The sequence below is a fragment of the Maylandia zebra genome, linkage group LG9, assembly GCF_041146795.1.
Source record: "Maylandia zebra isolate NMK-2024a linkage group LG9, Mzebra_GT3a, whole genome shotgun sequence".
Lineage (NCBI taxonomy): Eukaryota > Metazoa > Chordata > Actinopteri > Cichliformes > Cichlidae > Maylandia > Maylandia zebra.
Window position 1 is genome coordinate 5,801,147 of NC_135175.1, and position 25,026 is coordinate 5,826,172.

At 38.6% G+C, this 25,026-nt stretch overlaps 1 protein-coding gene across 1 annotated transcript; it reads left to right on the forward strand.

Moving 5' to 3' along the window:
- The first annotated feature begins 1,203 nt into the window (after window positions 1–1,203).
- On the forward strand, window positions 1,204–23,424 carry c1ql3a (complement component 1, q subcomponent-like 3a). The gene is made up of 2 exons (XM_004573687.3): window positions 1,204–2,196; window positions 20,341–23,424. Exons 1-2 carry the CDS (start codon window positions 1,606–1,608, stop codon window positions 20,518–20,520), a joined length of 771 nt encoding a protein of 256 aa, XP_004573744.1. The 5' UTR covers window positions 1,204–1,605; the 3' UTR covers window positions 20,521–23,424.
- Window positions 23,425–25,026: the final 1,602 nt, after the last annotated feature.

Consider the following 25,026-nt stretch of genomic DNA (forward strand, 5'->3'; position numbering starts at 1 on the left):
ACTGTTCTTAGATGACTGAAGTGGCACCTAGTGTGGACTTTTATGACTCATCTGCTTAAAGGTTTGATGTGTTATGCATTCACAGATGCTTTTCTACATACCTTGGTTGTAACAAGTCATTATTTCAGTAACTTTTGCCTTCCCATCAGCTTGATGCAGTCTGTCCATTCTCCTCTGACCTCTTGCACCAACAAGGCATTTTCGCTCAGACTGCAGCCTGCTGGATATTTTCTCTTTTTCAGACCATTTTCTGTAAACCCTACAGATGACTGTGCGGGAAAATCCCAGTAGATCAACAATTTGTGAAATACTCAGCCCTCTGGCACCAACAACCATGCCATGTTCAAAGTCACTTAAATCCCCTTTCTTCCTCATTTTGATGCTCAGTTTGCACTTCAGCAGGTTGTCTCTAAATGCACTGAGTTGCTGCCATGTGATAGGCTGATTAGTTATTTGTGTTAACAAGCAGGTAAACAGACGTGGCTTGTGAGTGTATGTGATACACTTGATTCTGTATGTGACAACATGAGTGTAGAAAAAAAAATTCTACTGAATTTTATGTCTATAAAGTCCTTTCATGATTCATACATTGTTATAATAAATGTATCAATGCAATTATCAGTTTTACTTAAGAAGTTAATTTGTTTAAATTGCTTACATGTTTAAATGATTACATTATAGTTGACTACTAAATATCATAAACGTAAAAGTATAAAAATATGAAAATGTACAAAATATTCACATGATATAAATCTGCTATAAGGTAGGTTAAATAAGTCTACAAAATAACTTCTTTTGATTTTAAATCATGATGAAATGTTTCTGACATTAAGATCTCCCCAAACTTCGATTTATTACATTCTGTTATCCATATGAAGGAATTTATATGAATTTTGTGTTCAGCAGCTTAAATTAAATGTTTATTAAGATGGCAAATATAGACTATTTCTTCTCAAGCTTGTACAGCTGCTGTTTCATTCTCTGGGTTATGGAGGACGATTAATGACTTGATAAAATTCATGAAATTTTCAGAGCAGACTAAACAGAAGGCAAATGACAAATCTCTGGATTACATTTGATCTAGAAAGAAAAAAAACGGACATTTCTTTTCTTTAAACAACCTTCCCTATTCCTATTGGATAACAGAACATCTCCCCCCCCTCCCCGGCGCTTCTGCGTGGACTCTTGGAGCACCCTGCAGACGCTTTAACTGATCCTGATTCACCTTCAGTTTGAGGTCTGTGGATCAAAAAGGAGCAGACCGCGTATCTCTCTTGGACAGCGTGTCGGAGATGCTAAATCAAACGGTTTGGGAAATCGCAGACTTCTAAACGGACCAACTTTCTGAGAGACTTGAATAATCAGTGCATCAGCAGGAAAAGTGTGGAGAGGGGAGAGGTGAGGATACAGAGGGGAGGGGGGCTGTACTTTAAAAGTTAATTAACATTAGCAAAAAAGTGTAGCTGTGCTACATTTTTTTTCTTTATAAGGGTCTGCTACCTAGCCAGCAAAATTTCACCTAAAAGCAGACAACAGGATCGTCCTGCGCTGACGCGGCTGGTCGGCAGGAAGCGGCTGGTGGCGGCGGGGGTCCTGGGGGTCGTTATGGTACTGGTTTTGGTCATTCTCATCCCTGTTCTAGTCAGCTCAGCGGGGACAGCTGCACACTACGAGATGCTCGGTACTTGTAGGATGGTGTGTGACCCATACGGCACCAAATCTCCAACCAGCACTGCCACAGCCGATACCGTGCGCGACAACAGCTTAATGCAGTCTTTACCCACTTTTATCCAAGGTCCGAAAGGAGAACCGGGCCGTCCGGGTAAGGTAGGGCCAAAGGGATTGCCAGGTGAACAGGGACCACCCGGTCCAGCCGGCCCACCTGGTGAAAGAGGTGAACCCGGCAGACCCGGTTTACCGGGACCTCCGGGACCGAGCGGTGCTGCCAGTGCTATTAGCGCGGCCACCTACAGCACCGTACCCAAGATTGCGTTTTACGCAGGGCTGAAAAAACAGCACGAGGGTTACGAAGTACTCAAGTTTGACGACGTGGTGACCAACCTGGGAAACCACTATGACCCGACCACTGGAAAGTTCACGTGTTCCATCCCTGGGATTTATTTCTTCGCTTACCACGTCCTGATGCGCGGAGGGGACGGCACAAGCATGTGGGCTGATCTGTGCAAAAACAATCAGGTAAAACAAACGGCACGTAGAAGCAAAGATTTAAAGCAAACTCTGCAGTTCCACGAGGTTTCCATTGTTAGGCGTGCGTGTCCACAGTATCTGACTTTAATTTAACACGTCACATTTTGTTAGGTACATTTGATACATCTCTGGACTATCTACAAGTTAGCAGCCATATATATCCTAATATAAAAACATTTAAAAGTTCTCGACAGCAACTGAACTAATGTAAAAGCCTATTGATAGACCTGCAGTATGCAAATAAGAGGTGAACAAGCGTGCTGTCAGCCAATCTAACAGAGAAACAGTGGAACTAAACGAAGTGGAGTCTGTGGTTTTTGGTGAAACCGCAAGGCAGTGATGCTTAGACTGAGCAATGCATTTCTACGAGAGGCAAAATACAGTGTTGGCCACCTAATAGGACAGAAGAGAAGATGACACTAAGTAATATTTATACTAAGTGCAATGGTTAGAGAAACAATAAAGAATCCGACAGGATCTTTGTACAGCTTCTCTTTGAAATGCTTTTTGACTGATTAAATGAGAACAAGAGTGTTTTTTATCATCCAGTAGCCACATATATTTAGGAGTACAAACAAACCCACACAACTTTACCAGTGTACTTTATAATGATATTTAGACAAGTCTAATCTTCAAACTGGCTAGTGAGTTCTATTCCAAACAATAGAGTGCCATGGTATTTGTGCATTTGATTAATTTTAGCTGTTTAGGTAGTAAGATATGTAACCGTAGTTTGTTTAAACCTCTACATGTTAGCAAAATAAATCACTAAAGAATATACATAACAATAGATTTTGCACTCACTGTCCAACATCTCAAGTAATATGGATTCCAAATCCACGGCCTGAATAAAGGAAATAAGAAAGAAAAATGAAATATACGACAATAATTTACCCCAAAAGTACATCACATAAAGGTATTTTATGATACAACAACAATAATAATAAAAGTAAAAAACTAATAATGACGATAACAATAATAATAATTACAGACCGAGTGAACTACAGAAGCCATTTACTGCCTCTGTTTCATCTGGTATGTGTTTGTTCCATCACGGTGTCCTGCTCTCTGTGCGTCTCTGTAGTGATCAGGCTGTCAGCGATAGATCTAATCTGTGGGGCAAACCAGTGTTGCAGCACCGCTCCACCAAGCACATCTCTTCTGCCTGTCAGCCGACTACTGTAATACTGCTGCAAAGCACAAGGAATACAGCAAACATCTTTGGGATTAATGCAGTAGAACTGCACACCATGACAAATCAGATGCTGAAATACATATTTCAATTAGGGTTACTGGTATTGGGATTTTTGACCATATATTCAGAGTGTCATGGAGGAAAATAAGCAAGACCTGCTGAAGTGATTGTTACGATTATTCCTAAAATGTTGTCAAAAACAAATATACTTGTGAAAAAATTTAAATCAGCCTTATCAAGTAATTTTGTCTTTGGAAGGTACTACAACTCTTTGAGACATATTTTAGATTGAAAAGGAAATTCTGAGGAGACTGTTCAAAAACTCAAACATGATTTATCTTCAAAATGTAAAGTGGCCTTACATCTTACATATAACTATGTGTGTTAAATGTGGACTGCATAGTGTGACTGTCAAGTAAAGGTGAAGCTCTCCGGTTCTTGATTTTCTCAGATTCTGCAAAGAAAGATGCATCCGTCTTTGCCTCTTCCTCCATATGCAGGCTCTATCAGGCTATGAAAAAAATTCTTAGATATCATTTGCTAAATACTGATGAAACCACTCCATATTTTAAGCCAACTTATTAAAAAAAAAAGATAGAGTTAAGATTTATCATATCCTAAGTTCTGTGGCATTCTGTGCACTAATCCTGGTCTGAGTTTCAAGTTTGTTCTTTTACATTTATGTTTTGAGACAATTTAAGTTCACTGCATATGTGTCATCCCACTAAGTCAGTTAATTTAGAAGAAAAGTAAGTAAGCACAGTTTATTTATATAGTACTTTTCACAGACATATGTCACAAAGTGCTTCACAAGAAAGGTAAAAAAACACAATACACAATACAATACAGTCATAAATACATCATAAAAACCCTGGTCTAATTAAATGCTTTTTGAAATAAAATTTCTTTAGCTGCTTTTTGAAGGTCTCCACCGAGTCCACCGTAGAAATAGTCCACAGTCTGGGTGCAACAGTATGAGAAGCAGAATTAAACTGTGAGTGCATTTCATTGTTGACTCTGTAAGATTAAATTATTATTTTTAAATTTTCTGTTGTTGCCTTTTCTCAATATGACTTTTATATGACCGAATAATAAAACAAGCTTTAAAAATGTAAATTGACACCTAACAGTAACCACAAATAAACAAGATGTTACAGTGATAGTCGTAAACCAATTATAAATATTTATGTACTTTTCTTTAATTCCATGCTGTTTTATAGTACATTAGGTATTCCATACAATAATAATCAGGCTCATCTTATCATAAAGACCTCATACGTATCACCCCAAAAGAACCCGCTTTCAGACTGCTGGTTTAATTGTGGTTCATAAGGTATTTAAAAGTAGGATGGGAGGCATCGAGCTTCCAGCTCTCAGACACCTTCTTTATTTTAAAGATTAGGCTTAAAACTTTCCTTTTTGCTAAAGCATATAGTTAGGGCCTGAATCCCCCCTTAGTTACACTGCAATAAGTCTATCCTACTGGGGGCTTCTCGTGATGTACTGAGTGTTTCCTCTTCACTGAACTTTATCACTCACTATGTTTTTGTACACCTCTCTGCATTTAATCATAAGTTATTATTAATCTCTGGCTCTCTTCCACAGCATGTCTGTCCTGTCTCCCATCACCCCCAACTGGTTGTGGCAGATGGCCGCCCCTCCCTGAGCCTGGTTTTGCTGGAGGTTTCTTCCTGTTAAAAGGGAGTTTTTCTTCCCACTGTCACCAAAGTGCTTGCTCAAAGGGAGTCATATGATTGTTGGGTTCTTCTCTGTATGTATTATTGTAGGATCTTTACCTTATCCAATATAAAGCACCTTGAGGTGACTATTGTGTGATTTGGTACACAGATAAAATTGAATAGAATTATTCTATATTACAGATCTATCCATGTGTTTGGACTGTGTGAGAAAGGTGGAGTACCCAGAAAGAACATTTCGATCCCACAACCTTTGCAGTGCTAACCACTGTACCGCCTTCTGAGTTTAGATAGATATTTTAAATGTTCTAAACTTTTTACTTTATATGAACGCTCAAAGGGATTTTTTTAAAAGTAATATTCAGACACACACCTTCAAACAGTTCTGTACTCTATGCATTTAAGGGATTAATTATTATGCGACAGCAGTGAATCCAGTGGGAGCAATTTGGGGCCCTGTGACAAGCAGAATAAACTAGCCAGCTGTCCACCAGCTTAGAATACAGGACCGTTTTGCCATAAGGTGATAAGCAATAACCACTGTAGCATCTTGCTGCCCACACTACTTGTAACGGTAACGCTGACGTTATGCAATATATATATACAAAACCTTTTATTCTTCTCAAATAACACAAACATACTTTACCTATTGTAATGCTGAACAGCCAACAAATACAGTAAACCTGTATGGTTAAGGTAATATCAAAGGAACTAAATCCACTCATTTTATATTCATAACAATAACAATAATGATTAAAGGAAACCACGCTGACTCATAGAAGACAGGATGTCAGCATTGAGTTCATATGCATGTGGAAATAATCTCATCTTCTAGTAGTTTTCTAGACTAACGCATACAAAATAAATAAATAAATAAAAATAAATACTTCTTGCTGGAACTGCACTACGCCATGCTGCGTTGAAGTTGAAATTTTTTGCTGTTTTCAAGTACATAAAAAATATGTTTCACTGAAGGGTTTTGTGATGCGCTTTCATACTATCTTAATACTATCTAAATCTGCTCTAACCACAGCCATCTCATAGAGATTAACATTTTAATGGATTCCTCCTTTAGCCACACTCCCTCGGTTTTCAAAGTTAAGCAAAACAATAAAATTTCGATGTACACTCTACAACGACTCCACTAGTGTGGCCTTTTGCCCTTCACCATCCCGGTCTTTTGAAACTGTGACATATTTATTCAAATGAGAGATGTGAAGTCAGTAAGTTAATGTTAACAGGAGATAGCTGTGTTATTAAGGTGCATTCATTAATCTCTATGCAATTAATTAAAAATCTAGTCAAAGTTAGTGAAGAACATTTTGCATCTTGTAGTATAACTGCAGGCTAAACAAGCAGAGGTTTGACTAGCTGGTGGACTCTGCATTCATACTGTAATGAGTTGTCACTCACAAAGTTGCCTAAAGCACAATTTAATTGTAGTATTTTAATTTGATTGGAACCATAATTTACAAATTGTACTTTATTTTGTATTATTTTGTATTCAACAACAGATACTTCTTAATCAGGAATTTATCCACTTACCTCATTTTCTCTCAGATGCAATCAGAATTTTATTTTGAAATGAGAGGCGCGTTCCTCTGGGTATTCAAATGGACACAGCTTTTAATCACTCTCTGGTGGCTCCATGCATATGTTACATACTGCACACTCCAGTGGGACACGTTTGTTTGTCCAAAAATATGTCTAAAAGTAAGAGCTAAGAAGAAAAAACAAACTGGCCTAATATTGGTGACCACAACATATAAAGAGGATGCAAACAATTTGCAGAAAACACACCTCTGTCGTACTTCAGAAGTACTGTTTTAATATTAACTATTCACAAAACATTTGTGACTATTTGTTATGCTGAACCTCCACCACAGCTGAAAAAGCTTTAAGGAATGATTAAAGCAATATTGTTGGCATACTTGGACAAAATGTTCACTTTTGATCATTACTGTAGAATTTATCTCTAATGTGATTGCAATTCAAAGTAAGAGTCCAGTGAATTCAGCTGAAAAGCTGAGCTCCATGTTTTCAGCAAAAGGAACTTCTAATTGTGCATGTGGAGCCTCGAGAAATATTTAAATGTGACCTGCTCTATTCTGGATGGAAATAGCTGGACTATCTGCAAAATAGAATCAGCATGGACTAGACTAACTGTGTATATTAAAATTAGGGCTGTAAAGTTGTGGAATATTATTTTGGAACAATTAAAGTATATGCAGTGCATACAGACTTATATACATTTATTTACTGCTTTTTCTAGTATTACAATGTACACTGCACAGGTAACCCAGCATATTTGTAAAGCAGTAAGAGTGTTTAAGTGTCTAGTCACACATTTAAATATCACTTTATTTGGCAGCACTTTATAATAATGGCACACTATTAAGTAGGGATGGGTACCAGTATCCGGTGCCATGATGGCACTGGTTCTGACATAAACAGTAGTAACCAGACCGAAAAGCAGCGCACATTTCGGTGCTTTATTTCGGTGCTTTTTTTTCCTGAGCTGTGATACACTTTAGATTCTAGCCAATCATTTTACGTTTCCGAGGATAGTAGGCGGGCCAGGTACGTACGTTCTTTTAGAGCAGAGCTACAGATTAAAAATGCCCAAGGCGAAGCGGTCAAAGTCTGGCTGTACTTCAGAGCAAAATATGCAAACTCAGCAGCCTGCAACAAGTGCTTTAAGCTGATACTGTGATACTGTCAAAGGAGGTAACACCTCAAAATCCGATGAAACACCTGGCGACTCATAGCGTTTTTTTTTAAAGCCGAGAAATGCACTGTATTTGATAGCTTGCTGCGAGACCTCACACCGTGCACATCTACTGCGGGTGTGGTGCCTGTTATCGGACCCGGAGTTAGCAACATCCCCCAAAAACCCGAAGAGGAGAGTCCTGGCCCCTAGCCCTGCCAGTGTAGCAGAAATGATGAGGATGATGATGCAGCAGCAGCCGTTCTTCTCTGCGTGAGTAGCTTAATGTTGTTCGTGTGTAATTTACGTTGAGTAGGCTAACCACGTTATTAAATTAATGCATGTAAGGTGAACTAGCAAACACCGTCGTAGCTACATGAGGCTGTCTTCTTGTTTGATGGCAGATACTCCCTTCACCCTGGCCAAAAAGGCTAAAATGACCAAAGAAAAAGTGGAAAACAGTTAAACATGAGAGGTTTTTGGACAAAGTTTGTGTTTTTTCCATTGATTAAGCACTGCTTCCAGCCAAGAGTGATACCATATATGCTCTATAGCTGCAGAAAAGGCTAACATTGTTATCTTTTTACAAAAAAAACAGCTGAACATGAGAGGTTTTTGGACAAAGTTGGTGTTCTCCATTCTTTAAGCACCGGTTTGAGCACCGTTTAAGCACCGGCACCGGTATCGGATAAAACCTAAACGATACCCATCCCTACTATTAAGTATTATTCAGGTATTAGCAAGTGCTTACTTCATTTATATAGCATTACTCCTCTGTAGTATGCCATTTATAAATACAGTTATATGAAATCTAACTATGATCATGTAGACGTGATGTAGTAGCAGTTATAGCAGTGGTTAAGAGTAACATATGTCTGTTTTTATAAATGACATACAGTGGGGCAAAAAAGTATTTAGTCAGCCACCGATTGTGCAAGTTCCCCCACCTAAAATGATGACAGAGGTCAGTAATTTGCACCAGAGGTACACTTCAACTGTGAGAGACAGAATGTGAAAAAAAAATCCATGAATCCACATGGTAGGATTTGTAAAGAATTTATTCGTAAATCAGGGTGGAAAATAAGTATTTGGTCAATAACAAAAATACAACTCAATACTTTGTAACATAACCTTTGTTGGCAATAACAGAGGTCAAACGTTTACTATAGGTCTTTACCAGGTTTGCACACACAGTAGCTGGTATTTTGGCCCATTCCTCCATGCAGATCTTCTCGAGAGCAGTGATGTTTTGGGGCTGTCGCCGAGCAACACGGACTTTCAACTCCCGCCACAGATTTTCTATGGGGTTGAGGTCTGGAGACTGGCTAGGCCACTCCAGGACTTTCAAATGCTTCTTACGGAGCCACTCCTTTGTTGCCCGGGCGGTGTGTTTTGGATCATTGTCATGTTGGAAGACCCAGCCTCGTTTCATCTTCAAAGTTCTCACTGATGGAAGGAGGTTTTGACTCAAAATCTCACGATACATGGCCCCATTCATTCTGTCCTTAACACGGATCAGTCGTCCTGTCCCCTTGGCAGAAAAACAGCCCTATAGCATGATGTTTCCACCCCCATGCTTCACAGTAGGTATGGTGTTCTTGGGATGCAACTCAGTATTCTTCTTCCTCCAAACACGACGAGTTGAGTTTATACCAAAAAGTTCTACTTTGGTTTCATCTGACCACATGACATTCTCCCAATCCTCTGCTGTATCATCCATGTGCTCTCTGGCAAACTTCAGACGGGCCTGGACATGCACTGGCTTCAGCAGCGGAACACGTCTGGCACTGCGGGATTTGATTCCCTGCCGTTGTAGTGTGTTACTGATGGTGACCTTTGTTACTTTGGTCCCAGCTCTCTGCAGGTCATTCACCAGGTCCCCCCGTGTGGTTCTGGGATCTTTGCTCACCGTTCTCATGATCATTTTGACCCCACGGGATGAGATCTTGCGTGGAGCCCCAGATCGAGGGAGATTATCAGTGGTCTTGTATGTCTTCCATTTTCTGATGATTGCTCCCACAGTTGATTTTTTCACGCCAAGCTGCTTGCCTATTGTAGATTCACTCTTCCCATTCTGGTGCAGGTCTACAATACTTTTCCTGGTGTCCTTCGAAAGCTCTTTGGTCTTGGCCATGGCGGAGTTTGGAGTCTGACTGTTTGAGGCTGTGGACAGGTGTCTTTTATACAGATGATGAGTTCAAACAGGTGCCATTCATACAGGTAACGAGTGGGGGACAGAAAAGCTTCTTACAGAAGACGTTACAGGTCTGTGAGAGCCAGAGATTTTCCATGTTTGAGGTGACCAAATACTTATTTTCCACCCTGATTTACGAATAAATTCTTTACAAATCCTACCATGTGAATTCATGGATTTTATTTTTCACATTCTGTCTCTCACAGTTGAAGTGTACCTCTGGTGCAAATTACTGACCTCTGTCATCATTTTAAGTGGGGGAACTTGCACAATCGGTGGCTGACTAAATACTTTTTTGCCCCACTGTACTAGGGAGAAGAAATGATATATATAATTGATTGAGTACTTGCTAATATCTTACTAATGCTTAATAGTGTGACAATATTATATAATGTTATGTTATATAAAGTGTTACCCTTTATTCTACGCCCTTATATACTTTACTTTTCACTCTATAGCCATACAATATAACAACATCCACCACACACCATGAACGTCTGTTCTGTCATATCCTTCTCTGTTTTGTGCCATTGCTCACATTTTGGACTAAGAAGACAGGATCTTATATTGCGCTTTTCTACACTGAGGACTCAAAGCGGTTTTATACAACTTGCCTTAGTTGCCCATTGACACAAGCACTTCTTTTTTCTATGCTCTTTCTATGTAAGTGCTTTCTGTGTAACATTCACACACATTCTGATGGATTCATTGGAGAGGAACTTGGGTTAGCATCTTACCCAAGGATATTTGGCATGCAGACTGGAGGGATCAAACCAGAGAGGAGCAAAGGAGGCTATCTATGTCCACTGTGTATGACCATGGTTGAAGTGAGGTCATGGTTTACAGCACCAGCTGTCAGTCACCAACAATTGAATCCCGAGATCCCTTCCCAGGAATCTCAACTCTCACTTACTAGTAGCCTCAGGTGACCTCAATAGCTCAAACAATGGTGGGGTGGGGTAATGTCTCACAGAATATTAACCTGTTGGCTCAGGTGATGGGAATGACATCTTTTTTTCACACATGCCTCATGTGAGGACATGGTCAAGTTGTAGGTTACCAAGTAAATGGTTAACAACCCTCAGGAATACCTCGAATGGGACAGTTCAGACAAGTGGTTTACTACCTGGCGCTCTCCACCAGTTCTTCTATAACCAAAGAAGCTTCATGGAGAGGTGAGAGAGGTAGAAAGTGTTCAAAAAACCTAAAGAAAACCAGCTGCCTTCTTTTCAAGTTCTCAGGACTACCATGACCCAGATAACCAAGAACCACACAGACACAGAGAAAAGGAGTTTAACTAGAGTTACTCCTCTGTTTTTTGCTTCTCTATCAGTAAATCTTCTTGTACTGTCTTTGTGGATACCTATTTGAACAAGAGTAGTCAGTGACGATGGAGTTATGAATGGACAAAATTTATTTTGATTAAAAAATGCAGGCTAAAGGATCGAAATGAGCTTAGACACGAGCTGTGGCACAGGCAAATGTTCTATTATGCCATCTATTACCCACTGACTTAACTGCTTGTCCACAGGACAACACACCGGACAGGAGACTGCCAGACTAAAACAGGAAAAACACACTAAAGGGCAGACTGAATAAATACAGGGAACAGAGGGAAGAAACAGAGAGGACTAGAGAGCTAGGGATGAAGAGAGCAAGAGAGTGAGGGACAGAGAGGGTGAGAGAGTGAGGGACAGAGAGGGTGAGAGAGTGAGGGACGGAGAGGGTGACAGGCACACATTTCATAACAGTATGTCTTTCAGAAAGTGCTATAATTACTAATCAATTACTTACTGAGAAGACTTTCTCTTACTCTTGGTGGTCTGCGGATGGCCTGGAACTCCTAGATCCAGGATCCAGATCCACATAGACTGCGGCTTCCTATCCTCATTTTCAAGTACATTTTGTGACAAAGTCACATACACATATATTTATTTCAGAAACTCTTAAAAGAACAGTTTTCAAAAAGTTAACTAATCCAAGGAGCTTGGAAAGAAAAGCGACTTGACTTATTTAAGTTTCTTGAAAACGTTTCACCTCTCATTTCAGAAGCTTCAGTTCTAAGACCAAATCGGGGATTCCCAGATATTTAAGCCCTAGTGGGAGTTGTCCCTTAAGAGGGTTGTTGATCATGTGCCTCATCAGATAAGCCAAGGTGTGAAAAAGCTTCTCGGACAAGAGGTAGTCTTCGAGAAACTTAAATCTTAAATCTTTCGAAGCTCCTTAGATTACAATGACCTGGCTGACTGAGAACCTACACAGTTACCGTATTGTTTATCGGATTATAAGGATTATAATAACTGGATTATAAGGTACATTGTCGATAAACCGATCTGTTTTCATACATAAGGCGCACCAGATTATAAGGTGTATTAAGCGAAACAAAACAGTCAGATAAGTCAAACTTTGCTCAACTCATTCTTTTTGCTTCCTCCACTTCTGTACCATTGATTCAGTAATGTTGAATAGAGCTACTCTATTCCCATGTTCCCATTAATGACTAACCTCGTATTGTGGATGGATTATCTCAGTTGTTCTCCTGACTGAAGTTTGTTCCCTTTAAAGCATCCTGCCACGCGATTGCATTTGTCCCTAACCATCAGGAACCCTCACGTTAACTTTCATCGAGTGGAAAAAAGTTAGCGTTCATCCTCCAGCTTCACTGTGTTTATATTATGCTAACATAGCTGTGTCGCTAGCAGTCACGTAGCACATTATTATAAACCAGCTAACCCAACTTCAGTAACCCTACAAAAGTCACTGTTGTTTAGTTTTCTGTCTTCATTTATGTTGGAAGTGATAGCAGAGCTGTGCGTTTTAATTTTTTCAGAAATTTCTCAGTCAGAACATGCTATATGATGTTTAGGTGGAAACTAGCACGCTAACTTCCTGCTAACTTCTAACTCTATTAAATGTAATAAATTCTGATTTCATGGATGCCTGGATGTTAAATGTAATTGTTACACCTGGTAAAGCAGCAACATTGATCATTTTATTAAAGATGAAAGAATTTAGACAGTTTTTAACTCTCTGTGATGCTGCAGTGTTCGTTTGACTTTGGGACCTGAAGCAGAGTTTGGACCCAGATTACTCCACAAGACTCCTGACTACGGTAGCCGTAATGCTCCAACAATCCATCAAGTGCTGCGGCTTCATAGCTTACTAAAGTAGTACTAAAACATTTTTTGACAGATATTTGAGCGCTGTGTACCACATAAAATCGGTTCAAGGTTGGTAAGCACAACCAGAATTTATACATGATACGGATTTTAAGGGGCACTGTCGATTTTTGAGAAAATTAAAGGATTTTAAGTCCGAAAAATACGGTTACTAATTAATTTGTTAGGATCCTGTGTTTTGGACCCAGTGCTTTGTGTTTGTAATTCCTTCACCTTGTCTGTCTGGTCTCTCTGTTTTGTCTCCGTGTCTATCACGCTGTCAGGTTTGCATGTCCTAGTTGCAGTATTGGCATTAATTTATTTGTGTTGAGTCTAACTTCCCTTGTCTTGTTATTCTTGATTTTCTCCTGGCATGTTTTCCATTTGTTTCCCCTTTCCGTAATCACCCTACTGTGTATATGTTGTCCCAGTCTCTCCTTGTCCTTCATAATGTTCAGTTACCTAGTGTTACTCTGCTTTCTGGTCTTTGTGCCCACTAGTTACCTAGAGAGTTTATAGTTTGCATTGTTTTTTTTGGTTTAATTTGGTACTTTGCCCTATGTGTTTTTCTTTCACAGTTCTTCTGTTAAAATGTCTGACTAACATTGGAATCAAGGACACAGCACTTTGACACAATTAATATCAGTTAGCATATCATCAATAATCACCCTGTTTTATATGTTCTGTATGTTTTATATTTTTATTTTCCCCATCTTTTAATTAGAGTTTGCACGATACCACTTTTTTATGTCCCTATATTTTACATAAGATTAAAACTTTGGGTGTAAGATTCAGATAATTATTTATTAAAAGCTAGACATTTTAAATGAGAATAAAAAAGAAAAGTATGTCTTTGTGCCCCCTTTTCCCTGTTCATGCCCTATCGGCCCCCCTGGCTAAACTTTGCTAGATCCGCCCCTGCACAGTTACCAGCCGTCAGCTACGTAGAAAAAGATCCTGGTGTAGAAAGTAATATTAAATAAATTCTAACAACAGCTTATCAAGCTTAAAAGTGCTGCTGTTGTTCAGCCGCTGGTGTCCTCTTTCTGGCTCGAAGTGGGGTAAAAACAAACAAGAGAGACAGACTTGCGACAGAAAAGCCGATCAGCTGATCATTGATCAGTTTCACAATTGAAGTAGCAGCAAGAAGAGGCACTGGCTCCATATATCGGTTGTTAAGCTTAATGTGGGAATGCTTTACAAACATTCAGAGATGAACTTACACACTTGCTTTACTTCTCTCTGGGATAACTTCCTCGGAGATGAAATGCTGGTTTGCTAGAGGCTACAAAAACTCAAGAGGAACTTCTATCCCCAAGCCATCCGGGCCCTAAACACACACACCCGCCCTCTCACATCATCTATAATTGACTGAGACAGGACTCTCTTCCAAACACTCTAAACCCAGGCACAATGTACATTCCAAATTCCTTTAATTTTAAATATGTTTATATAGTCTATTCTGTAAAATAGTCAGATGTCTATTCATATTAATGTACAGAATTCACCTGCTTGCTGCTACTACTGCACAATGTTCTTCCTCTACCCCCCCCCCCCCACATTTTTGTACTTGTCGAGGTGCGTGTCAGGCTACATTTCACTGTGTGTTATGCTTGTATGAACCTTGAAATACACAAAGCCGCTCTATCACGTGAGCACACTGCTCCGACGAGCCGAGTTACGCCGTGTCGCAAGTTTTGTGAGGTGCTTTTTTGATATTTAATGGATCGGATTACATTTTTTATTTCTCTCCGATATCCGATCCAGTAATTTAGGTCAGTATCGGACCGATCCGTCCATCTCTACTTTTAATATTGTTCGTGTTGCTTTTTGTTATAAGGTGATGCCTTATAACGGCATCACCTAAAGCTCCAACAAATTAAATGTATGCTACGTCTACTAATAATAATAATGAACTAAATTTAGCACAAAAGGTAAGGAAATTGGTGTTTGATTAAATATTTCTTTATTGTAACAATGCTTCTTGGCAACAAATCTAGGAAAGCCTTTGTTTTCTGTAACTAAAATGCATTTCTGGGTTGAGCATGAGTTGAGTTGAGCATGGGTGGGTTGTACCCATGGAAAACTTGCCAGTTCTTCTTTGCCAATGCCAAACAAACAGCTTGTTCCCCTATTGACTCTCGTTGGGTATCATTTATTAGGCTGAATGACTAAAGTCTGAAGAAACACTGGCAGTTTACAATTTCTGAGCTGGGGGTTCAGTTTATGGCTGAAATCAGATTTTTTTACTCCTTCTCTTCCTCTCAGAAGATTGGACAAGAAAAAAAAGTAAACCCAGCTCACACGAGACAAAAGACTAACAAAATAAAACAAATAACAAAAACAACACAAAGCATAAGAAGAACTCAGAACCGAGAGGCTGACACCATGCATGTATTACTTCTAGCCTGGATTATTGTAATTCATTAATATCAGACTGCTTAAAATGCTCCCTGAAAAGTCTTCAGTTGAAAAGTTGATCCAGAATCCTGCAGCAAGAGTAACAACTAGGACTAGAACAGGAGCCCATATTTCCCCATAACTCCTGAGTCCCGTTCATTGTCTCCCTGTTGAGTTCAGAACTGAATTCAACTTCCTTCTCCTTACATACAAATCTTGAATAATAAAAACATGTCAAAGCCTAAAGATCTAACTGGACTCTGTTATCTTAACAGAGCATTTAGCTCCTAGACTGGGGACCTGTGGGTAGCATCGGTGTTATGCAGGGGCCTATGGGGTCCAGGCCCACCCAGTAAATCTACGGATATATTTCAACTAGAAGTTTCACTAATTTATAAAACTTAGTGATGGTAAACTTAAACACCCATATTGATGATAAGTTATTATAGCGCAAGCTCAATTTCACGACTTATTTCATTGCTGCCAACCCTATTTAGAAAAAAATATAATTGGAGGAGGAGCCTTCACCTGGTGGAACTAACAGTTTGGGTTTAAGATACAGGGACCTCTCTTCTTTTAAGGTTTGACTTGAAACACTTGGGGCTGAGCATAGCCCTGAAAGCATTAACAGCACCTCTTCTAAAGTTATTCACGATATTTTTGAGCAAAATTAAAATAAAATATCAAACACTGTAAGTATTAGGCTGTCTCTTGCAGAATTCTACTGAAATAATACAATCAGTGCGATTTAAATTCTTCAGCATTGTTTGCCAACTTTACCAGAGCTTCTGCTTCTATGGTGTCATAATGGGACCTTTTAAATGTGGCCATCTCTGTCTTGTCTTTTGAATGTTTATCTTTTCTTCACCTTTCCTGCTCTTTTGGTATCAATCTGCTGCAATTTTAATCTTCACTGCTCTCTCATCCCCTTCTCTCTCCTTTCCTGGGTATAAAAACAATGCAGTAGTCATGTGCCAATTAATTATATGTGATGTGATGATGAGATATTTAACGACATCTGCCTTCACAGCCACATCGCTGTTGTAGAAAAATAATTTGAGCATTGAAACCCAACTGATTTTCTGAGATTTATTGAAAGAAAGTTAAAACCTTTGCAATGGGATCAATACAGCATGAACAGTGTTCGTACCAGCATTGACAAAAAGGCAAAATTGTAACAGCTTCTGTCGTGTCGATGCAATCTTTGTCTATTCGCTATTCGACAGTGAGTGAAGTGCTCACTGTCATGTCGGCACCAGCTTGGTAACGAAGTGTGTCATGGCCTTGAGCAAAGCTTAGAGTCTTCATACAAAAGACAATTTGTACAAAATATACATTAGGTAAAATAAATTTTCCATGACAATCACCTCTGTTTTTGTAAATTTATATTTTCCTTTTCACTTTTCAGTATACTGTTTTGGAGTAATTATTCTTCTTCCACTGTTATTGTGACTACATTTTAATATTTAATATTTAGTGTGTGAATGGGTGGATGACTGAATGTAGTGTAAAGCGCTTTGGGGTCCTTAGGGACTAAGTAAAGTGCTATACAAATACAGGCCATTTACCATTTAATTTATTTCACACAAAGAATTCTATGTATTGTCTTTAAATGTCCACTGGAGTTCATTAATCCACAGTCAGTGTTGGGTTTAAGGCCTTCCAAAGTAATGTGTTACTACATTTTTCAGTTATACAGGGACTAAACCCAGTAATTACATTAAAGGTACAATTATATCATTACCTGCGTTTCAAAGGCTCTTTAGTTACAAGCACACATGGTGGATAGGAAGGGGAAAAAAGAACTCAAACTGACTCTTGTTTTTTTCTTTCTGCCTGGTTGGGCTACAATCAGCTAATGTCAGTTCACGTGCCAAGAAGAGGAAAATAGCAGAACAGTTTTTGATTGGATATTGTAGTTTTATTCCAAAGGTTGTATTGTGGAATGCAAAGTGTGTATAGGACAATAGGAACTGCATAATACTGCTAACACAACTCGAACTCTTTGGAAGCATGTGCACAGACAGCAAGCTCATGCAAAGGTAGTCAAGAACCCAAAATGATGTTAAAGCTGAGTGAATTAGACCCCATTGCAGCAGCCAGACCATGAACTTGACTGCATAATACTGCTAACACAACTCGAACTCTTTGGAAGCATGTGCACAGACAGCAAGCTCATGCAAAGGTAGTCAAGAACCCAAAATGATGTTAAAGCTGAGTGAATTAGACCCCATTGCAGCAGCCAGACCATGAACTTGACTTGCAATGATGAGCAGTCAGGCTTGCAGCATTTTGGCCTCAGGGCACCAGTCATTTAAAAGCTAAAGCTTCTCTTTTGTTGCTGATTACTTCTTTAACAGACAGAAAATTAGATATATTGTTGTTGTGTATTTAAAGACAAAAATCAGGGTGTGTGTGTGGGTGAAAGAGAGAGAGAGATAGGGGAAAGTGTGTGTATAGGGGGAGGAGGGAGAGGGTGAGACATGGCTCGTGTTATTTTGAGGAAATTAAGAGAAATTACATTTCAGTAGCAAGATGTGCTTTTTTTAAATTTTTCTTCTGAATTTTCCTGGTAATGAACTTTTTTTGTTCATGATCAGCTTCCGTTAGAAATAAATTCAAATCCTCAATGTAATCTGCATTACGTTTGTGGTGAATTTCACTTGATATCCGTTGAATGTTCCTGGAAAATATTATAAACGATTATTTCAATTTATTTCAATTCTAATTGTACTGAACAAAGTGAATTAACCTCCTGAGACCCGAACTCTTCCAGGGCATGCATTTTTAGTTTCTCTGTGATATTTGGGCATAGAATGACTTTTTTTTTAACCTAATTTTGTTTTCTAAGAAAAATGAGAGCCACATATGAGGATATTCGTTTAAAATTTCAATAGAACAGTGGCAGTATAATGTCCTCGTAAGTGGATATCAGGTCCTTGTAGAGCAAAATTGAGTAATTTGGTCTAAATAACCCAAAATGTGATGTCCACATATGTGGACGCCAGGTCCAGGAGGTTAAATAAGACTAGACTAAAAAAAATCATCCTTGATAGTTGACATGAAATTCTCACATTCCTATACACTGTGTGCTGAGTTTCATCTCAAGCTTCTGCACTTTTCGTTGAGGTAAAACGGACAATTCCGCTCAAACTGAACAAAGTTAATGAAGTATAATAACACCCATATCAAAAATAAAAAATTTATTACGAATCATCCTTGATAGTTAACATGAGATTCTGCCCAGATTCCTCTTCTGACTCTGCTCTACATGTGTGCAGTTTAATCTCAAACCACTGCAAAATCTCCCAGAAAATGCAGACACCAGATTTCAGAAATTCATAAAAGATCATCCCTGATGATTCCTCATTTTATCCAAAATGCCATCCAAAAACTTCTCGGTCAGCAGTGGTTTTCCCCTTGGAACCTGTCCTGACCTTAATGTAGACCATACCTTCATACAATTCAGATGTTGTTCTGGGTTCTTTTGTGATCTGAATTAGTTGTTGATATGTTCTTGGAGTAATCTTGGTAGGCTGCCACTCCCGAGAAAGTTAACTACTGTTCCCGGTTTTCTCCATTGTGTATAAGCTATAACATGCCATCAGTCAGATTTGGATTTCTGTTTTGATTTTAAAACCATCAGTTGAAAACAAGATCTAAAAAGTGCAGGCCTTACAGTTAGGGTTACTAACTGTAAGGCCTGCACTTTTTTCAGTTAGGGTTAGTGGTCGTGATTATACCACAAAATTGGGGGAAAAAATTCATAGGAGAGGTTCTACTGATCTTTTTGATGAGCAGAGCCTGTTTCAGTTTAAATGTTGTTTTCAATAAATTGCATGCTCAAAAAATGTTTTGTCTCACTCCCATTTCTTCCTCTTCCATGTCGAAGCTCTACTTGGAAGCTTGTTAAGATCCAACCATGCAAAATATGGGGTTTTTTTGGCCATTTTTTAAGTGGTCTTAAACTTTTGATCATAATTGTATTTACTGGTCTAACTGCTAACTGTTAGAGCAAAGTGGATATCTAATGAGGTGTTGTGGGTCCAGGTAAGATCGGCAGGGATAACCGTGCCCAGAAACCTGGAGGTGTAGACAGATTCCATATATAATAAGAGGGGAGTGGGAGTGTCTCCTGAAGTCCATTATGAGTTCTTTTCTTTTATGGATGCTCAGCGTCAGGTTATTTTCTGAGCACCAGTGGGACAAGTTCTCTACCTCCGCCCTGTACTGAGGCGGCTGTTGTTGTGATTTGGCACTATATAAATAAAATTGAATTGAACTGAATTGAATTGAATAGATGAGCCCAGCTGTATGCCATACTATATGTACTATATTACACTATTTTATAATGACATGATTTCTTGGAATAGCTAGGGCTTATCCTCAAATTATCCACAGGTACCACAACACATGGGGTTGACTGTTCTATTGTTTTAAAGCCAGTAGCTCCCCTCTAATTCTTTTGAGCTTTTATGCTCACTTAATATGTATGCTTCTCTATTTTTTCTTTTTCTTATTACTCATGTTGTTGACATACATCTTTTTACACAATCACATTACAGGGGACCTGCATCCCTTTTGGGGCCAAACTAAAATTCCTCTTAATGCAAATCATTACATTTACACATTACATTTTGAAATAAGACTTGATTAAAATCAGGGGTAGACAAATAGTAGTAAGTCTCTATGAAATATAATGTAAGTCCTTTTAATGTCCTCATGATGAAACACAACTCTGTCTGTTTGTGTGTGTATCTGCATTTCACGTATTTCTGTAGGTACGTGCCAGTGCCATAGCCCAGGATGCAGACCAGAACTACGACTATGCCAGTAACAGTGCTGTTCTGCATCTAGAGCCAGGAGATGAGGTCTACATTAAACTAGATGGAGGAAAAGCTCACGGAGGCAACAACAACAAGTACAGCACATTCTCTGGATTCATTATCTACGCTGATTAAACTATAATTACTACATTTTGGCTTTCAATTATTGGCCTTCTGGCTCAGCGCTTCCACAAATCATCTTCTTCAAATGTAATTTTTTTAAAACTTTTGTGGAGAAACCAAGAGAAAGCTGCATAATGTATTTCCTATGTTTTGCTATTCTCATGATACTTGTTGAAAGTATCTCTCGACAGGAAAATTAATTGTTTAACTTTTTTTGTAAACATTTCCTGTCTGTATACTATCATGTCATAATTAACACTGACATGCTTGTTCCAATAGTAGAACTTGTGGGGTAATGGTGGTTAGCTCGGGGGTGGAGGGCGTTTCAGGGGTTGGAGGTTTGAAGACAATTCTGTCATGAATCTGACATCATCACAGGCAGCATATCAACAAATCCAGCAAACATTTAAATCAACAAAGTAAATGTGGAAAAGAGGAAATCAAATATAAACATGACATTAAGAAAGTTGTTTGTGAAAACAACAACTAAGGCCAGTTAAGTCTGCTGATGCAAAAATTTTTGATTTGATTGTTAGTGTTTTTGGTTTTACAAGTTGGAACCATTTAATTGTTTATATCTAAAAAAATTAAAGCAATTTAATGGAAAAATGAAATGGTATATACAGCACAATCAGAACAAATATGAATGCAAATGTTTTTGCTCCATATACAGAAGAATAGTAGTTTGTGTTTCACTCCTAGTCACCTTAAAACTCATGTTTGTCATGTTATTTCCCATTTTTGGACCCAATATAATGCAACACTCAGTTAAATATATACTATCTGATATACCTGGCGATGGGAATGTTGATGTATAAATGTAGGATTGCATTTACTGGAAGACGTTTGACTCAAAACTTCATGTCATGTCCCAGTCTCTCCAGTCTAATGAGGAGGTCAGTTTGATGTCTCTGCATCTAGCATAGATCAGTTCTGTCCTTACAGTCTATACACAAGCTAAAAGCCAGTGGAAATTGTTTTTTGTTTTTTGTAATTTTAACAGCAGTTTGTATGGCTGCTATTGCTTGTCTGGTGTAGGTGCAGTGACTATGCACAAACTCTGAAAGGTTTTGCAATTTCTGAACAGTTTTAACAGTGTACAACTGATTAGTCTACAAATGAAGATGACCGAGACAGCGCAGACAAATGTTCACAATTTTATGTTTATGCATTTTGTCTTTTTCAAAGAGATGCTGGTACTGATTAGTCAAATAACAGATGGTAAAATGTCATACATGATCTCGATACACCATATTTCACAGTATAAGTCACTTTAAAAAGCATGTAGACTACAACATATTTTAATGGGTTGTTGGCTGACATATGGACTTGTGTTTGTACCAGCAGAAATAATTGCTTGACAACCGTAATCTTATCAAAGAATTGTATTAAAAACTGGCGATATTAGAGGTTCTTTACATTGAATAAAGTTTAAATTAAAGGTGTAATCATGAATATGTATAAAATCGTTTTGTAAATTGCTTTAATATCCTTTCACACTACATTACTGGCATGATAGCCTTAATGAAATTATGGAATAGACCTTCTCACCAAGGTCTTCTCACCAAGACCTTCTCACCTAATTCACACAGAAGGTTCTCTGCATATTAAGCATATGCAGAGAACTTTAGGGGACCTAGAATAATTGTTATTCTGTGTATCAATTTCTTTTTCTTTTTTGGTTTGGCTTTTTTTTGCACCAAGGTTTTTTTTTAAAACACAGTGAAAGTAAATTTAAAAATAAAATCACAAACTGTAGGTTTGCAGGTAAATGTATGCTGGCATACTTGACCCATCAATGTTCAGCCTGCAAGCAGGGAGTTTTCGGGTGGTTGCGAATCTCCCTGGAACTTCCTCTTTTGGCTTTAGAAGAAACGTAGGGTGCCCTGGTAACCATGTTTGCTAAGTCTTAGGCAGTCAGTTCTCATTCCCAAGGGCGTCAGGCAGCTGTGATACAACTGCACCTGTGAAGGACCCTGTTGCATTACATTTCAATAAAGAGAGAATTTGGAAGAAAAGATTAAACATGAAAAACTGTGACTGGTCAATCAAGAGTCTAATTTTTTTTTTATGAACTGCCCTGAGATGAGGTGGAACTGGAAAGGAAGAAGATGCATGGTACATTATCTAAACGGCAGCATAAACAGATCAAAATGAAATTCAGAAGGAGTTGCTAAAGACAAACAAACGTGTAATTTGAAGATGTCGGCAATCTAACAAAACAGTATCTGACACCCTGGAATAGAAATGCATCGGTGCTTGTCGTATCATAGCCTCACTAAAGCTGCATCTTTCTCAATCAAATTAAGATTTTCTGGTCTACCAACTAATATCATAGCCATAAGTGCTGAACACAACTTATCATGGCCTATTTTCTAACAAAACCTTTGTATTTATATAGCATGTAAACAAGTGTCATACATACCTACAAATATTAATATGGTGTTATCAGCATCAGTGGTATCCAAGTATTTAAAAACTGTCATTTCCTGTGCCTTTGTCCAAGATCACTTTTCTTTCTAGTGCAGTTTTTACAGTCCCTGAAGTTAGTACAAATGTGAGTGCATACTGCTCATATGGTATATTTGAACTGCAATGTGAACTGGAACTACTATGCAGACATAACAATATGACAACAATACGGTGTCATGCAAGGACTGTCTGAAAATGTTGCTCATACTGGAATCTTCTGTAAATGCTGTATTGATATAATATGTTCTTTGTTTTCTGGAAGAGTGTAGATGAAATGAGATGCTTAGTTAATCCTCTTATTAATTCAATAATTACTTGTTGTAAAGTCATAGCCTGACCATTGTATGTGTGGTAGATAAAGTGTGTGCAATATTATGAAAACTTTGCACACTCCTCCTGTCTTACAACAGTCCCCTGTGTAGTATTACTTCAAAAATATCTCAATAAAATGGATAGAAATAACACTGTGTCTGTGTGTGAATTTCAAAGTATTTGAGATATCACTATTATATGTTTGCAACATAACTGTCTTTATAGGTCAAATCCTATTCTTCATCAAAAGCCAAGGCCATGCATTTAGTGAGAGTCCCCAGGCTCTGCCACCTATGCTACCCCATGCTGACTTTACCCAGCTTAACAAGGTCCACATCAGCTGTTGAGAGAACACATCTTGAGAACATACTGAATGAAAGTGGGCTACTGGAACAAGGTACACATGGACAAGGACTGACAATATGAAATGGATGGAGCGTTACTTGAACTTCCATTTTCCAAACATAATGGAGTGGCTCTACCTGCAGCAAAAAAAAACTTCTTAAATAGCAACTGGGCTGCCAGTTGCTATTTAAGAAGGTTTTTATACCCATCTGCCACATCCTCCTCATAATCTGCCATGGGTGTTCCCACACTCTACCAACAAGACCATTCGCCATTTTATATATTACATTTTATAGTTAAATCTATCTATAACACTTTTTTTTAACATATAAAACAAATAACCCTACAAATCCCAAATAACACCTAGGAAAACCCCAAGCATTTCCCTCACTCAACTACAAGAACCTTCAAACAGTATTCAGACCTGCAGGGACACATTAGCTTGAACACTCTGAGAGGACAGAAAGGAACGAGAAGGAGAAAAGAGGTGAGTGGTTGCTACACTATAAATCATCATCCACAATTCACAATTGCACAAATACAGTCACACTTATGTAAACCACAACAATCAATCACATTTGCAGCTAATATTATTATTTCCTACAGCATCTGTTCCACCATACACCCGAGTACCTGCTCAAGCACCCGGAAGAGAGAATTACAAATCATTACAATTTTCACTAAATGATTGATAAATATTTGAGTTCAAGGAGGTTGGTTGTCCAATATGATGTTTGTTGGTTAATTTGGATGTCATGGTTGAATAGAAATTACAACAAGATTGAGGCTCTAGAAATGGCCAATCACAGGCTCACAACTCTGGTCACTTGGCTGTAGTGATATATGAGAAAAGTGCAAGATAATAAATGCACTGCTCTTCAAAGGTCCACCCAGGTTGTACTCTCTGCTAAAAGGGAACAATGATACAACAGCAGCCCCACCCAGATCTAAAACTGGGCAATACTAGAAAAAACCTCTGTGAAAAAAAATGCAAGGTGGCTGACTTAAGAGCAGACCACAACTTCCCAGAAGAAGAACCAGTCACACGCGTAGGCAGACATACAGTGAGTCTCTAGAATGAAGAGATGGAGAGCACCAGGACCTGATATGATCCATGCCTACTGTCTGAAGAAGCTTATGGATGCCTGGCAGCACAAATAAGGGTGGTGTTAACAGCAGGTGCTGATCCAGACTGGCTATCACAGGGCAAAACAATTCTGATTATCAAAGATCCCAGTGAGGGTACAACACCATCAAACTACTGGCTGAGTCTCCAAAACATGGAAACTCCTCTCAGACATTGTAGCAACCAAGCCAACACCCTGTCATTAAATGAGAATTTGCTAAAAATGTGAGTTGATTTTATTTGACACCAAAAAACATGAAAGA